Here is an 18714-nt window from a genome sequence, read left to right as displayed (position 1 = left end):
GCTAGGGGATGTACAAATTGGCTGATCTCTTTCTTACCGTTATTTTTATTCCTATCTTGATTACCTCTCTTCTGCCAATCTCACACATTTTTAATTGTGGATTTTGATTGTATCATTACTAAAATTTCTAATTGGATTGATTAACTTTAAAATGTCTTATTAAGTGGCTTGAGGATTGTTCTGTCAAAATACATCAGAGAGAAAAATAATTTACTACAGCTTTGTGTTTGACTTTTGCCCAGGTTGCTCAACTCTGCTGTGACTGAAAGGTAGTAAGAGCCATCGGGGTTGGTGTCACCGGGCCCTGGAGGGCGATTTCCAGATGCCCTAATTAGTCTCAGCACCCAGGGAATAGTGCTCTTCTGACAGCCTGCGGCAGGCTCTAGCAACCCTGGGGGATCATATTTCCCAGAGTGGTTGGTGGGAGAGTGGAAGCAGAATGCCTTTGCCAGCAAGGAAGCTGCTTGTGTTTAAGTCTCAGCACATGAAACTTGGCTTGCATGATCAGAATTCCATAGTAAGTTCCCAGGCCTACAGTTTTTATAGATAGAATAAAAAATACAACCAACATCTACTGAGTGCTTTTTATGAGCTGTGTACTTTTGTAAGTACATTATTTGTGCTATCTTCTTTCGTCATTGAAACAGCTTGGAACTGAAGTTTTGAGAAACAAAACAACCATCCAGTTAGTATGTGTTGAATCTGGGGCTCAAAACTGACATGTAACTGGTTTTAGATCCTAAGTTCTTAATTATCAGTGCTTGTCCCTAGATCCCCTCTGCCATTACGGCATGTAATAATGTGCTTCTCATTTAAAATCAATGTATAGCAGTCAATTTAATCAATGATATCAGTCAATTTAAGACCAACCACAGTCATTTTTCCCCAAGTTTCTGAAAGCAGGCTTCCCATTATAGCTTTATGGACACTGTATTGATTGTCAAGTGGGGGTCTTTTTTGCCATTCAGGGAATTAAATTTCACTAGAAAACAACTCTTTGTTAATGAACTTACAAGCATTGAAAAGATTTTCTGCTGTGGGCATTGCAATATCTAAAAGTCAAAGAAAAAGAAAAAGGAAATATTTACACTTATGAACGTATTTTTAAAAATTAATACTAATTATTTTGAGGAACACATTATTCTGTTAATATAATATTCAATTTGACTCTATAACTTCTATGTTCAGAGATTAGCATAGAGAGAAATAAAATCTTAGTATTCATTCTTCTGTTTCTAAAAAGACTCTCAAGTTCCCCATTATAATTTGAAAAAGAGGTCCAGGTCCTGGAAAATACTAAAATATATGAAAAATAGTGATCTTTCACTGTATCTTCTGTCTAAATCACCAGATGACTGAATGTATTTGACCTCATTCATCTACCACTTTAAATACTCTTGGCCCATATCTAATTCCAGCCACAATGTGGTGACAATTCCACACACATTTGGATCCACTTTACTCAGAAGTAATTTGACACATGCCCTTCTCAGATTAGCACCTTAGGTTTCTCACTTTCTGCCAGAAGGAACCCACTGGACATTCCCAGATAGGCAATAGGAAATGTGGAAGTTAACTCTGTTGGAGCTGATGTAAGATGGGAATCAATGGACAAATGCTTCCCCCTTTAGTCATAGGGGAGCACAGTTCTGATATATAACCCAGAAGATCCCATGGGATGGAACTAGAGTTGCTCCCGATACTGAAAACTCTCCCTCCCCATTTCATTCTTTTTGCTCTTTACTCTTCTCAAATCAACTACTACGTGCAAGTCTCTGTCTCAAGCTCTGCTTTTTGAGAAACCAGGCTAAGACACTGAAATAACCATATACCATAACAAATAATGCTAATAACTAGGAGAGACTATGTACTTATTATATTTAGTGCATTTTTTGGAGTTGAGTTCATTTTGCTATAGTTTGATCCTTTTAAAATTAATATCCTTGGTGTGGTTTCAATTATTCAGAATACTCAATTAAGCATGCCATTTTACTTCCCATTTGCTTTGGATAAAAAAAAATTTACTTAAGTAATAAGGCAGACTTTAATATTGTCTGCTCATTCCTAGACATCTAGGGAGTATTTTAGGATGAGATTTACAATAGACAATTTTGCTCTTGGCCCCAAATCCCTGCAGAACCTCTAAACCATGATGAAAGTGTATGAGAGGGTGAACAAGTGAATCACAATTATGTCCCAAATTTAAGATGTAGAGAAATATAAATATATTAACCATTTCTACTTAAGAGTTTCTCTTCAAAAATGAATCACCGCTTGCTTGATAGGTTAAATACTATAAATGCCAATGTAAGTTCATTTTTATTATGCTCTTGCATTTCTATAAATCCAGAAGGGAGTATCCATTTATATATGACAATTATAGTTACACACTCTTACATTAGGTTGCGCAACAAATCAGGGAGACATAGCATCCTTTACCAGAAAGTCAGCTTGTTTGAACAAAAAGGCAGGAGCAATTGAACGTCAGATAGACTGAGTGGATATGAACCACACCCACTTAAGCAGAAAAGTGGCTCATTTCTACCTAATCCTTTATAGCCGCCTTCCAGAAGTTAATTTTTATTGGACAGGATATCTTTAGGTATCCTGATTTTGAGCTCTATGTGGTTAGTAAAATGTATCAAACCATATTAAGAGTTTGGGAAATAATTTAACTCCTGTAAATTGACTGGAAAAATGTCAAATTCTACACCTTATGAGAACTAATTATTTAGAAAACCCTACTATGTTCACCGAACTTTCTTCTTTCTTTGAGGTTTCTTTATTGATGTATGACTTGCTAAAGGGAAAAAATGTTTTTGACTTATAATTTGCTTTTAATAATTGTATTTTCCCAGAGCTTAATAGAGTAACTATCACTTGGGTAGGAGGAAAGACACGTACAATACATGGGGAAGTGATTTAAGCTGTCACTCCTTTGGATTGAGTCACTGCTGTGTGGTTATTTGTGTTTCCTTCCTTTTAAGTTCCTCCACACTCAAAGGCTAGAACTCCTATGGATTTACGTTTGAATCAGGAGTCAACTCTGTAACCTAAGGTACTTTGTCTACAATGTAGCATATAAAGGAAGTGACAAAAAACAATGGCACTGTCCCTGCCAAGAAGGAGATTCCATCAAAGGATAATAAGACAAAGCAGTTTTTTAAAAAACAGCTCAGGAACTGTGCACTGATCTCCTATGGGCCAGGAATCAAAGACAATTGACGTGGACCCTGTCCTCAGTGAACTTGGAGTATAGTGGAAGAAATGTACAACTAAGTAGATAATGTAATCTTATATGATTAGAGCTATGGTAGATTTGTGCATAGAAAATTGGATGTAACAAGAAAAGTCACTGAACATAGAGGGACAGCAGGGGAAATAGGAATAGATGATGACAAAAATTCTTTTGGAAAGGAGCCAATGAAATTTACTGAGGGGAAATAGGCATGATTCACTCATTGTTGAACATTCGATTAGAAAAGATGCTTTGATCCTTTCTAAATGGGCTTTTGGATCTGTAATTATTTAATATTTGGTGTCTTTCTGGGGTTAGAAAGTAAGAAATGCAAATTTGGATGTACTGGTAAGAGTTTGATATCCAGTGACTATTTTCTTCCTTAAAAAATATCTGAAACACATCACATGCCCTCCTTAATGCCCATCCCCCAGTTACCCCATCCCCACCCACCTCCCTTTCCACAATCCTCAGTTTGTTTCCTGGAGTCAAAAGTCCCCCATGGTTTTTCTCCCTCTCTGATCTCTTCCCATTCAGTTTTCCCTCCCTTCCCTTATGACGTGATGAGCACTCGGTGTTACACACAACTAACGAACCACTGAACACTATATCAAAAACTAATGATGTACTATATGTTGGCTAATTGAATTTAAATAAAAAATTAAAATATACAATTAAAATTAAAAAAATAAATGAGAGAAATGGAAAAAATCTGAAACATAATAATAATGAAAACTAAGTTGTATGATTCTGAAGTATAAGGAAGACTTTTACAGTAGCAGTAGATACATTTATAATATAAATTTAACATCAATCATGGTCTTTAACTCTACTTTGGTAAATTTATTACTTTACATGAGTCCAAGTGGTAAATAAATTGATTAATCCACTTTTCAAGTAGTTTCCCTAAGGTTCAAGCATTAAAAAAGTAGAAGAGATTACCAATTCTCTTTTGGAGTATTTTATGGGATATTAAAAATATTTTCATCTGTTAGGTTTGTGAAAATTTTAAAACTATAAATAAATGTACATGGACTTCCTGAGTAGGGTAAGTACTATAAAATTGTTTTATAACACAGAAATTATCATCTTCCACCTTGGAAGTTCATTCATAATATTTTCACCTCCCCCCTTCCTCCCAAAAAGGAGTGTTAATATGAATGGTCTGAATTAAAAGGCAAAGGAACAGAGCATGCAGTTGGATTGTGGTTAAACAAAAGTTGGTTCTTCACACACTGCAAGTTTTGATTAATCACTTGGCTGCGTACATAGCCTCAGTAAATGCTTTTCTTTATGCTTCTAATTAGACTGAAAATTATTTCTGTGGTTAGACATTACATATTCGTCATTCCTCAGAGTGAAGAATATTAATTCTTTAGAGCACATTTCTTCAATATGTTTGCTATTTTGACTCTGAAGATGAAATTTAAAAATATTTTATTAAAAATTATTATAATTACATCTTTTAATTATAATTACATCTTTTAATAAAATGCTTTAATTAATAGATTTTTAAAAAGATTTTATTTATTTATTTGACACAAAGACAGCCAGTAAGAGAGACAGCCAGTGAGAGAGAGACAAGCAGGGGGAGTGGGAGAGGAAGAAGCAGCTCCCAGCAGAGAAGCCTGATGTGGGGCTCAATCCCAGGACTCTGGGATCATGCCCTGAGCTGAAGGCAGACGCTTAAAACGACTGAGCCACGCAGGTGCCCCTAATTAATAGATTTTTAAATTAATTAAATCTTTAAAATTAATTAAACCTAATAACCAATTGTATATGAGGGTGGTAGTTTTTAAGGTAGAATGTGCTCCAATTTTTTTTATCTTTATGCAGATTTCAAGAAATATTAAAAATCCAAACTTATTTGGATATTATTCTTTATTTAGCCATCATTGATTTTAAGCCTTGGAAGCAGTATAAAAGACAACTATATGAAGAGAGGACAAAACATGTCTTTTTTTTTTAATGGTTTTTAAAAAAAATTTTTAAAATAATTTTTATTTTGTCCTGATAAAGTTAGTTAGTTTATTATTTATTTATTTATTTTTAAGATTTTGTTTATTTATTTGATGAGAGAGAGAGCAGAAGCAGGGGGAGAGGGAGAAGCAGGCTCCCCACAGAGCAGGGAGCCCAATGCGTGGCTTGATCCCAGGACCATGGCTTCATGACCAGAAGTGAAGGCAGATGCTTAGGCTACAGAGCCACCCATTCTGTCAATTCTGAAATATAATCTCTGTGATATATGTCCACTATTTCTAATATTATTTTCACTATGATAGTTCAGGTTTTCAATTCTTCACACTTGTACCATTTTAATTCTTTTCTAAGCAATCTCTCTGCTTAAAGATAATCTATCTAGCTCATGTTATACAATATTATAAAATAAAACGTTAGAAAGCAAAGCTCTGACCTTGTGTTTTTCATAATTTAATGGATCTTAATGAACCTTACCAAAGTGTGAACTCTTTAACCTAAAACTCATCACTCTTAATTTTGCTTATGTTATAACTCACTCAGCCTGGGCATAAGAAATGCAACAGCCTCAAAGGCTTAGGTTCTCGGGAAGTGATAGAAAGCTAGGACAAACTTGAAGGGAGACAGGGGCATTAGTCTAGCTATATGTACAGTTGGCTTCTTAGGAGTGTATGGGGCAGGTAGGTTTTCTGAAAGCCCATAACAAATTTGAGATTATTTTGGTTTGACGGTGAAGGCAGTGTGCCCTGGCAGGTTATATTAGTCAGAGTTCTCTAGAGAAACAGAAGTATTTGTTCATTCATTCATTCATTCATTCATTCACATAATTGGCTCACAGGCAATTATGGAGGCTGAGAAGTCCCATGATCTGCCATCTGCAAGCTGGAGACCTAGAAAAGCCAGTGGTGTAATTCTAGTTCAGCTCCAAAGGCCTGAGAAATAGACTGCCAATGGTGTAAATTCCCTTCCAGCAAAAGGCAGGAGAAGACCAATGTTCTAGCTCAAAATCAGGCAGAGAGAATTTACCCTTTCTGTATCTTTTTATCCTATCCAGGACTTTAATGGGTTAGATTATCTCCACCCACACTGGGGAAGGCTATCAGATTTATTCAGTCCACCAATTCCATTGCTAATATCTTCTGGAAACACCTTCACAGATATACCCAGAAATAATGTTTCACCAGATATCTATGCATCCTGTGGTTCAGTAAAGTTGTTACATAAAATTAATCACCACGCAGATCTATCCTAACCTCAGATGCATGATGTTGGCTATCAGGACAGTAGTGTCTGTGTTCCAGGTGTGTCTAATACACAGTTGTTTAATTCAATAATGTGTATTTTAAACTCTAAGCTCAAGGTTGCATTTTAAAAATCCTTAAATATTATTTTAAGTAAATACCTAGCTTTATTGGAAGACATTTTGAAATGCCAACAGGAACAATGCTCCACATCTTTCAGGAGACTTGACAACATTTTCTCTGGAATTAAGTCAAGAATCAGGAAATGATGGTGTCTGAGGAGCCAAAAGTTATATAAAAAAATTTACTTACTAGAGATTATTTAATTAAATAAGGATGCCCCAAACACCCTCATTCAAAGGCTATTTGCTTTTCTAATTTTTATGTATAAATTACTGTGAAATATTTAAAATAAATTTGGAGAAGATAGAAGAAAGAACACAGAGAAAACAGAAGTGACAGCAAGAACTCTGCCTGACATCAAAGTATGAGAGAGAGATAAAATATAAAGAACAAATATGAGAGCTGAAAACCTTAAATATTGGATCATTTATTGAAGGCACCAATAACCCTACATTTCCCTAAATGCCCTGAAGGAAATACAATACCTACTCTATATTAATCAGTGTCCACGGTAATGTCAGAGAAGTAGTTGTTAAGTTTGAGATGGATTTTTGAAAAAAATAATTTTAAAGAGACTTTCTGTATTTTATTTAAAAAATAAAATAGAAACTCTTTGGAAAATTTCCCTATTTAGAGGACTTACTTCCAAGGAATTTTGAATCGTCAAGGTCTTACACTAAGAATATTTTAAGAAAACTTTTACTGATAAACAGGTTGATAGAGCTTAAGATTTGTTCTTAGTTAAGAAAGGACACTCTGTGGAATACAATGCTTTTAAAAAATGTTCTCTAGGATTAAAGAATCATTAAAGAATGGTTGGTTAGTTCAGTTCCTTAAAGCATGGTAGAAATGAAGCTATGCATTATCTCAGGATCAAGCCACATGAAAGAAATGTGTTCTACTAACATCATCAACCATATCTCAGTCTTGGCCAGCTGCTCCCAAATGAGTGGTAAGCCAGAGCTTCGTTCTTGCTCTTATGAAACCCTTAATAATGGCTCAGGACTGTCATCCTTGTATATAAAGTTCTATGTTATTATTCTTTCTCTTACTTCCACATAATTTGAGTTTTTACTTTAACCACATATGATTTAGCATAAGTATTTAAAGTATGTCTCACACCTATTCAGTAGATAAAGTGTACCACTGTGTACAAGGCACCTTTGTGTAGGAAATTATTATTATTTTTAAATATGCTCATTAAAGTTATGAGCATTCAACTTCATAAGGCATTTCATTTAAAACCGTTACTTAGCTTATGAGGCATTTTTTCATTTTTACGAGGAATGACTTGAATTTTTGATTTCAGAACTTTTAGGAGAGCCACGACGCGCTCATCCTTGCAGTTGTGTGTTGGTACATCTAGTGTAGTGTTACATTTTTGTCTTAGCTCTTGGTGTGATAGTTTACGGCAGTGAGGGTCAAGTGCATCATGCTATGAGGTCAACTTGTTTGGTGAGCTATCATTTGCATTGTTCTACTTGTTCTTTTTTTGTGCATTAAAATTTAAATTACATAACAAGTATTATATGCATGTTCTGTTTTGGTCGTTACACTATAAAATAACAAGATCATGTAAGTAATCATATTATAAAATAAGTAACAAAGGAAAATTATGTTAACCAATTTTAATTCTTGAGGTTATCATTTCTATTTTTTTTAAGATTTTATTTATTTATTTGAGAGAGAGAGAGCACAAGTGGGGGGTGGGGGGCTGTGGGGGAGGGGCAGAGGGAGAAGCAGACTCCTGCTGAATGGAGAGCCCAACGCGGGGCTCCATCCCAGGACCCAGAGATGGTGACCTGAGCTGAAGGCGGATGCTTAATGGGCTGAACTACCCAGGCACCCCATCATCTCTATTTTAAAGGAATGTGATATTGTTTAATCATAAGAGGACATAAATTCAGGGATTTGGAAATGCATAAAAATTTTTCCCATTGAAGTCAATGGTATTAGTTTAAGGAATTTATCTTATGAGAGAGTTTAGAATTGGTGGGGAAAAATGTGGCTCTCTAACTAAAGAATGCACTCCATAAATACTGATTGTTAGTATCTTGCGAGGTAATAGAATGTCATTTTTCATGGAACTCAGGAGTGACTGGGAAATTAAATTAAACATTGTGTTCATGGGCCTTAATAATTGAAGCTTCTTTCCATCCTGTATCTGGGAGTGGCAATGTCTACTAGTAGTATACTTGCACTACACTTGCTATCAGCCCTCCTTAATTGGGATTTTAGAAGAGAATTAAGCTCTGATGCCCTAGGGGGCTTTCATTTTTATGAAATTAATGAACTCCCCCCTTTTATTACTGAAATATAATTAACAAGCATTGTTATATTTGTTTATGGTGTACAATATAATGACTCAACAATTCTATACATTACTCAGTATCCATCAAGAGTAGTGTACTCTTAATCCTCTTTATCTGAAGTTCTCTTTTATGAATCTGTAATCGTACTATGTATCATCCTTAAAAGAACTGAAAACAGTCACTCACATCATTTTGTTAGGTCTTAATTCTTGTGTGGAACCTCGGTTGAGAAAGGCTGTATATATTCTCTCCTACTTTGGTTTTCAGTTGCAACTTTGATATTATGGAATTCATTAATGCACCCAACAGTCCTTTACTGCTATATGCCAGGCCCTGCACTAGGCTTGAAGACTTAATGGTGAAAAAAACCAGGATATGGCCCCTGCTCTCATGGAGATTATATGAAGGAAGAGATGGTCAGTAATCAAATAATTACTTTAGTGAATATGTAATTAAAACCTGGAAAGTGTTCTGAAGGAAAGGAATCGTCTTCTCTGAGAGCTGTGTCAAAGGAATCTGACCTCTCCTGGGATTGTTGGCCAAAAGTGAGGACAAGGGTTTAGAGGCCAGTGGACTGAGAAGCCGGGGGTTTTGGGCATGTGTTAACAAAATCAGTTTTCTGCTGTTCTCATTTAGCAACTTGCAGTCACTGTTTGATTTTACCAGCTGATGACAGTGTTAGGTCCAATCCACATCACACAGTTTATACTGGATAAACTTAAAATATATTTGTGTTATAGTGATACTGATTGCGCCTTTCATACACACTAATCAGTGTAAGCTTAAGTGTATATACTTGTATATGTATTTATTTATTTAATAGGCTTTTTGCTGAGAGGGACAATATTCTTTTTCTTTTTGATTTCCTCATGGTGCCTGGCAAAGTGTTTGTACAGGTACTTCAAAATTGGTCATTAAAATTAATATTTCATAATATTTGATTTCAACTCCTTTCAGCAATTCTTTAAGTTAGATATGGATTTACATGCTTTCTTCATTGATGTTAAAACTGAGGACAGAGTTTAAAAGATTTTGATTTGCAATGATTGACTTCAGATTTAGAAAAAGAAGCCAAATTTTATTCCCCCCCACTGGAATCTTTAAACCTGCATCTTAAGTAGATTTTTAGTGCAGGTCTCAGTTCTAAACTGATTCATGAAAGAATGCACAGTGCACTTAGAATCAGAAGATATGGACTAAAGTCTTAGATTTGCCCACTATTTATTTTATGACTTAGAGTGAATTTTCCTTCACTGACTCTTCTTTACCTATGAGTGAGGCAACCAGACCAGAGATCTCTAAGGTCTTTTTCAACCTGAAGGCCTTCCAAATGTCCACTGTGCAATAAATAGTGTACTTTCATGAATTTAATTTGGACCAGAAATCAGTAACCCATTTTTACCATTCTTGATTTTGTCACTGATCTGGAATAAACAATTTAATATGCATGACAGTTATAGAGAATATAGAGAAAATTCTAAATGGAAATCCTGTGAGATTTTGCCTTTTAGTCATGATGATACATGGCAAATTACTAAAAAAATCATCAACCAATACCTTTTTTTAGATAATCATTCCTATATCATTTGGTATGTGCATAGGAAAAGAAAATGAATTTAATATTAGCATAAACAAAAAATGGTAAGGTAGAATTTTATCCAGATTTCCTGGGCCAAAGTCAGTAGTCAGTATTTATTCGGTAAATGAATAAATAAAGACAATAGTAATTTAGTATTATAACTGAGAATTATATAAAGCAGTTTTCCTGGGGGGGTATAATTATTAAGTGCTGAAATATTAATGGATGCTTGAGTTGATTAACTTTTTATTTCTACAAAAGCAATAATTTTTATCCCTTGGTTCAACTGCCACTGATTTACTTCATCTTTGGGGCTTGTAAAATCTCTTTACATGGGCTATTGCCCTGCTCTGGATCTATATATCAAAGGCACATAGGAATGTTCCCTAAGATTCAGTTGCTGTGCAGTGAATATCCAAGAAAACAGTTACCAGAAGAATAACCATGAACTCTGGGAGAATACTCTTGCAAAGTGTATACATAGAAGAAAATCTCTCTTGGTTACTATTTTGTGAGTACTCGCTCTATGTCAAACATTGCACTGAGGGCTTTAGATGTGTGTGTTCATTTTTTTTCAGAAAAGAAACTACTATGAAGTGTATGAATCATGATCTCCTTTATAAAGATGAAGAAGCTCAGGCTTTTTCAAATAAAGTGATTTATCTTTGGTGGGTGTTTAGGGGTGGGGACAATCGAGTTGCCCCTACTGCACTAGTGCTTTGAGGGGAGTGGTCATTCTCCCTTAGGAACCTCCAGTTTCTGACCTCTCAACCATAGTGAAGCCTTAGTTTGGGGGGAAGGTATGGGCAGGCCTATTAATAAAAAGAATAACATATACATATATATAAAGTTAACGTGCAAATATATAATCCATAGGACATATATTTTGAGTGTTTTTTTCCTCCTGATAAAAACCAATTAATGATACTGACTTTACACCAGTCCTGTTTTTTTTAAAGTGCATGAGGTCCTTGAAATACAACAGCCATATGCAATATTTTTTATTATCGTCATTTCCATAATGAGATGTTTAGACTGAGGTGCAGAAATGTTAAGCAATATTTCCAAAGTCACACAGCTGATATGTAGAGGACCTGGGATTCAAATCTCAGCTGGTCCCACGATTTTAACCACTATTCTATGTCTTCTCTTTCTAGGCATATAATGTAGGAACACTAGTTCTGTATTCAGCCAGTTGTTTTAACTAGTAACACTGGCCAGTGATGTCTAAGCCACAGCAGTAGGAAGTAGTAACTTTGTCCTCTTTGTTAAGCAGCTTGTATAAAAATGAAATTCAACAATGTTGACATACTCAGGAGCAGGCTCTAAGCAACTGAACTAAGCAGGGAGCATAAGGTCGGGCTGTGAATAAGATAGCAGCAACCTTGTGACTGCAGCCTTGACTATCTAAATAAGCTTTTCATAAATCCCTAAACCAAAGACCCATTTACATGGTGACCAATGAAGACACATAATTGCTTTCAGTAAGAGCTGTCTTGAATGTGATCTTTGTGTTGATTTCATTGCGGTTTTGCAGAACTGGCCCAGTTGGCTGCTGGCTTTGGTACTGCACTTATGAACCCCCAGTTTCACAAGGCATCTAACTTCAGATGAGGGATGAAGTAAGAGGGAGAGGGGGTTTCTAAGCAACAAGTAGAGGCTAAGACAATACCAAAGCACCATCAGTGCTTAAGTGTATTAGGCTTAACAGTCACTGTTCTTCATAAAGTTGTAGGCTGGCATTGTATTAAATAGAATTACTGAAAAAAAAATAGTATATCTGGAAAAGACCCTCAAAAAGTCAGTTTTCCTGAGATCCTACATAATGTTCTTAAATGGAGGAATACTGGAAATGTAATGCTGTTTCTTTACATTTAAGTTCATGTTTTTAGCAGATGGGTTTTCAAAAATATATCTTTGGTGGCAAATTCTCTATGAATTGCAGACCTGCTTTATTTCTCTGTGTTCTTTCGAGGTCACCACACATAGGATAAGCTGAGAAGGAAGGTTCTAGGAGAAATCAACTAATAACCTGAGGAGAGTCACATTTCAACAACATGATGGTTTCTTATCCACATTCGGGTTTTGCTTTTTGATCCTTTTGATGTTCTATGCAAATGAACCCTTGGCCTCGATTTATTTTTTTCCACACACATTTCATCCTTTTAGTCCTTCCTGTAGGGACAAGGATACTTTTCTGCCCTTGGTCAGACTTGTGGTTGCAGAGAATTGATAGCTGAGCTTAGCTGTGCCAAGCATTGACTGTACTTTTATCAAGACCAAAGAGACACTCATTATCCTGGGAATGAAGGGACATTTGTCCCTACCTTTTAGAAGCTGTCTTTCACAATACTATTAGGAGACCAAGAATAAGAATTAGATTGTATAATTGTACACCTGAAATTAATGTAACACTGTATGTTAACTACACTGGAATTAAAAAAAAATTTAAAAAAAGAATTAGATTGTACATAAGAGTGGGAGAAGCAATGTCCATTAAAGGCGTATCAGGAAGTTTACTTGATGCTAAAGAGATTTAAACTCATTTCTGGAATGTAGGAGTCTATATTCTTGAGATATCCAAAAGAACTGAGGGAGAAATCACAACCCACAGAACAAGCCATTAAGAGTTTATGGCTGCCTTATGGGGCCCCTGGGTGGCTCAGCCGGTTATGCATCTGCCTTTGGCTCAGGTCATGATCCTGGGCTCCTGAGGTTGGGCTCCCTGCTCAATGGGGAGTCTGCTTCTCCCTCTGCCTGTCCAACACCCCCCCCCACACTTGTGCACGTGCTCTCTCTCTCATTTTCTCTCTCAAATAAATAAATAAAATCTTTAAAAAACAAAAGAGTTTATGGCTGCCTTGTTTTGCAAAGAAATGTTATTTGGGGCCCTGACTACTTTTAAAAAAAACTCTATCATCAAGTTAGGTTTAATTCCAGGAATACAAGAATGAAATTATATCAAGAAATTGGTTAACATGGACCCTAATTACTTTAACAGTGGTTAAATGCAATAATCATTGTATATAAAATTATATTTAGGGAAGGAAGTGTTTTCATTTTTACAAAAAACACGACATTAAAATTAAAAGATGAAAATCGCTTTATACTGTATATAAAAAGGCTTACCTGAAAATTTAAACGAAGAAGAATCTATACATAAAGACCCAGTTTTGCCCTTTAGCTTCTGATATAAAGTGGTTTCAATCCTATCATGAAATTTTGCTGCAGTATTTTTAAAACAGGATTTAAACTTCAGCACAGTATGTATTATTACTTCCCCTTGGGCTCGGCTGCAGAACAGAAACAGACAAATAAATCATGCTTTTATTACTGGAGACTTGATCATTCTTGGTGGAGTCATTTTACAATTTTATTAAGCAGAGCTCCTGGCAAGCCATTCCACTCTCAAGGGAGTGGAAATGGTACTTTATGGACACGGTGAACAGTAAAGAGAGCGTGATTGAGACTCAGGGGAACTGTGTTTGTATCCATCTGCCAACTCCTTGATTACAGCAAGCCGTTGGCATTCTCTGTACTTAAGCAAATTTCCTCATCTCTGTAAGGGGGATAATATTATTTACTGGGTTATTGTACACATCATGTAAGTTAATGTATCTGGAGGTATTTTGTAAATCTCAGTGCCATGCAAAAAATTTTATTAAAATTTTATTAAAATTTCATTAATAAATTTATTATGATAAATTTATAATAAAACAAAATATATAATAAATTTACAAGAAAATTTTTATTAATAGTAATACAAATATATCTATGCATAATAAATCCACAATAGACTTTCAGAACATAGGGCCAATAACAAATAACAAAATGAAACATGACAGGTGAGATGAAAGAATCATTTATTATCTTGGGTTTTGTTTTTTGTTTTTGTTTTGGTGGAGGCACCATTTGCAAGAGTGGGCCAGTTCTCTCTCATCTGTTGGAAATCATTGACAGAGCAAACATCTTAGACTTCTGACTTGAAGATGCAAGTGTATAAGCCAGAAATGTTAAAAGGGAGTAGCTATTATTGACTCAAGGGTATGTCTAGTCTGCTGTATAGTAGGTTTCTGTGCTTCCTCCCCTCTTCCCAGGCATTTCTCTGCATTTATGCATTTGAAAATCCACACAACCTCAGAGTATGTGACTCAAGAGAGATCCTGAAAACATCCACTTGCAAACCTTCATAGTACCCATGAACAAAAACAGAAACCATGACTAAGATCCAAGATTTTCTAATTGTAAAGCTTTATTTCAATAATATTTTTCCAGGATAATTCTAAATAATGGATTAGCTAAGTTCCATATCACCCTTTATTACTTTATTTTAGGATATACGTACACCAGATGCTCTTCCTTTGAGCACTATACATGTATTCTTTTTATTTCCTCTGTACGGTAGTAAGCATTTAGTAGTTACATGTCAATTTATTAAGTATTCCCACCTCTTCTGCTTTTGTGCAGGTGCAATGCTAATTTTTCTTGTGTGATTTGTAAAGATAAACCCTTTACTTCTCATGGAATAGACAAGGACACATTATATTGCTCTGTTTATTTTAAAGATTTTGTCAAACCATGTATGTCACTCTGAATTTTTCTCCTGGGTTGAATAATTATCTAAAACTAAACTAAATACAGATGTATGGATTCTTAATGTGACATCATCAGAGTCATGATACTCTTTTCTACTGAAAACATGACCTAAAAGTTATTTTAATGTTACCTTCTCCTGACTCATAAAATTATCTTTAGTCTTTATATGACAAATGTCTGTAATTCTTTGCCATAGGCAGTTTTCCTTTCATTCCTGAAGTTTCAGTTTATTTATTTATTCATTCATTCATTCACTTAACAAATGTGTATTAATCCAGGCAATATATGAGACAAAGTTCTAGGTACCAGAGCTACATTAGCCATCAGCATATAATACCACAAGGTGCCTGCTTTCATGCTAACAGGAGAAATAAGAAAATGAAGAAATTAAAATAATCTTCAAGGTGTGCTCTATGGTGAAGACAGCAATGACTTGAGGGATAGAGGTGGGAACATTATAGACAGCTTCAGGGAAGGCCTCTTTGAAGTGAGGTCCTGATGACAAGAAGGAGTGAGTCATGAGAAGAACTGGGGGGGGGGGGCGGATGTCCCAGAAAGAAGGAACATCAAATACAAAGGCCTTGACCAAGACATACTTAAAACTCCCCTCAGTTTTATTAAATGTTTTCTTCCTGACTCTAGCTCCCATATCCCTTTCCTTATAGAGCATTTTCTTTAGAAAAGTTGTAAATTCTTTCTCTGCCTCTTTTTGAATTATTATTATTATTTTTGAGAGATTTTATTTATTGTCAAAGAGAGTGAGAGAGAGAGCACAGCAGAGGGAAAAGCAGGCTTCCTGCTGAGCCCGAGGTGCGACTCGATCCCAGGACTCTGGGATCAGGACCTGAGCTAAAGGCAGCCGCTTAACTGACTGAGCCACTCCCAGGAATCCCGGCTGCTTCTTTGAACTGTATGCAAATCTTTTAAAAGCCTCTTGCACTTTAACAACCCCAGAAATGTCTTTCTCAAGGACCGGAAAGCCATCTCTTTGTAACCCTCACAGGAGATAGAGCCTGTATCTCACAGATTCTGTGAGACAGGCGGAGGCCTAACTTTGGTAGGCTCTTTACTTACTATAGGTTGTAAAACGACCTCCTGTCATGAAGATATGAGAAGTTTACTTTTTCTTGGGCAAAGCCAATTAGCAAATACAGAACACCTAAGATCTCCCTGTCAACCCAGCCTTTAAAAACTCTATGGTCAGGGGTGCCTGGGAGGCTCAGTCGGTTTAGTGTCTGACTCTTGATTTTGGCTCAGGTCACCATCTCAGGGTCCTGGGATTGACCCTCGCCATGGGGCTCTGCGCTCAGCACAGAGTCTGCTTGTCCCTCTCCCTTTGGTTCTCCCTCTGCTCCTCCCCCGGCTCATGCTTTTTCTCTCTGAGAGAAAAAGAAAGAGCGAGGGGGGAGAGCACAGAGGGAGAGGGAGAAGCAGGTTCCCCACTGAGCAGAGAGCTCGATGTGGCGCTGGATTCCAGGACCCTGGGATCATGACCTAAGCCGAAGGCAGATGCTTAACTGACTGAGCCACCCAGCTGCTCCAATAAATAAAATCTTAAAAAAATAAAAAATAAAAACCTTATGGTTGGAGAGAGGCGAGACCAGATCAGGTAAGTTCATATGGACTCTATAAGGAGTTTGGCATTTTTAAGAGACTGTCAGAGGATATTAAATAGGGGATACTGTGCTCTTCTGGTTCACTTTGATTGCTGTGTGGAGAACAGTCATGGAGCAAGAGTGAAAGCTGAAGTTGATGCAGTAATCTAAATATGACTGGTTGGGTTAAAACTACAGCTTTATTATTTATTAAATGTGTGACCTTGGCAAGTCACTTAAGCTACCTTTGTTTCAGTATCCTCATCTATAAAATAAGAAACTAATATGGACATACCATACAGGGTGGTTATCAGATTGACTTAAGATAAAGGAAGCTTTGAGGGGCTACTGGTTAAGAGCGTGGATTATTTAAAAATAAAAACAGGAAAATCATACTGCAAAAGTTCTAGTTTTAGGGAGAGATAGATTCCAAAGCATATTACCTTTTCTATTTGTGCTTGTGGTTACTATTTTTTCATATCCGTTGCAGGTTATCTGTTCCTCACCAGTGTTTGTATAAACATCTTTGCTGCTAGACAATAGCTATAGAATGGGATTTCTAAAGAGACCAGGAAGGTAAACGAAAAGAGTGAAGCTGATTGGGTGCAAGTGTATATGCACACGTAATGTGAGCGTTGGGAACTGCCACTGCATAGCCTCAGTTTGGCTGTACTTTTACCACCTGGGGATGTGGGCCCTGTATTGTCAGATCTTTTTTTATTTTTCAACTTATTAAGAATTGTGTCTTTTATATGATATTTCCTTTTACACATATTTTTTATTTTCTAATTTTTTAAAGAATTTATCTATTTATTTGAGAGAGAGAGCAGAGCGAAAGAGAGCATGAGCAGGGGGAGGAGGGGCAGAGAGAGAGGGAGAATTAGACTCCCTGCTGAGCAGGGAGCCAGATGTGTGCTTCATCCCAGGACTCTGGGATCATGACCTGAGCTGAAGGCAGATGCTTAACTGACTGAGCCACCCAGGCGCCCCCCAATTGTACATTTAATCCACAACTCTAAACTAGATTTGGCTATCTATTAGTTTGCCCACTGGGTCAGATATTCTGTGCTCTCTTAACTTATCCATTCTTTTCTTTTACTGAAATCATCTCCTGACTTTAGATTTGCTTTTTAACCTTGTGCCTTCAAATAAAAAACAAACCCATGCAACCTTCACCCGAAACTCCTAATCAGTCAGAATTCTTGGTTCTGGTTAAATAATTTTCCAAAAGATCTTGAATACCTTTTTTCACATTTGAAAATGTTAGTGGTTTTCAAGCCTCAAGCTAAGATTTATTGCCACCTTTCGATTTATACCAAATGAAGATGAGGCATGAAGGTGAAGGATTTCTTGGGCTGTTTTACACACCTTACTTGGACAACGTGAGATTTGACATACTGTCTTCTCAGTTTGGATCCATGAAATGTTTCATTTATCTGTTAAAAAGTAAAATGAATAGTAACTTAAGTTTTATTTTTAAAAAACTTTTAATTTTTCATTGTGGAGAACTCCAAACATACACAATAGCAAATGAAAGAGTATAATGAACCCCATGTGCCCATCATTCAGCTTCACCAGTTACCATTAAATAGCTAAACTGGCTTTATTTTACTACTACTTGCATTCCAGGAGTTAAATAAATCCTTAATATCATTGAATACATAGAGGTATGAGAAGAGAAAAGGAAAGAGAGGGAAAAAAATAATAAACAGTGAGAGAAAATGGCTCTGAATTAAAGATCCTCATTCACATATCCCAACTGAGAAAAATATAGGACTAAGGACTCTAGTAAAGCAAGATAAAAATCACAAATGAGATCTCAATAGAAGAAAAGATGAGGAGAGGCAATAGTGGTGAACAATGAAATCTGAGGGTGTGTGTTCAATGCAATTAATGTATAATTTCTTTCTCTCTTTATTTTTATTATTATTTTATGTTAGTCACCATATAGTACTTCATTCATTTTTGATGTAGTCTTCCATGATTCAATGTTTGCAAATAACACCCAGTGCTCATTGCAATACTTGTCCTCCATAATACCCATACTGGGCTA

General features: G+C 36.1%; 1 protein-coding gene across 1 annotated transcript in view; it reads right to left on the bottom strand.

The window, feature by feature from the left end:
• LOC100484715 (transmembrane protease serine 11C-like) overlaps positions 1–18714 on the bottom strand; it is a 64485-nt gene that overhangs the window by 9277 nt on the left and 36494 nt on the right. The window contains 2 exon segments of the mRNA XM_034671698.1: positions 13600–13763; positions 18030–18097. Of these exon segments, the coding sequence (XP_034527589.1) occupies positions 13600–13763; positions 18030–18097 (232 nt within the window).

The sequence above is a fragment of the Ailuropoda melanoleuca genome, chromosome 11 (genome assembly GCF_002007445.2).
Source record: "Ailuropoda melanoleuca isolate Jingjing chromosome 11, ASM200744v2, whole genome shotgun sequence".
Classification (NCBI taxonomy): Eukaryota; Metazoa; Chordata; class Mammalia; order Carnivora; family Ursidae; genus Ailuropoda; species Ailuropoda melanoleuca.
This window is presented reverse-complemented; position numbering and strand designations above follow the sequence as displayed.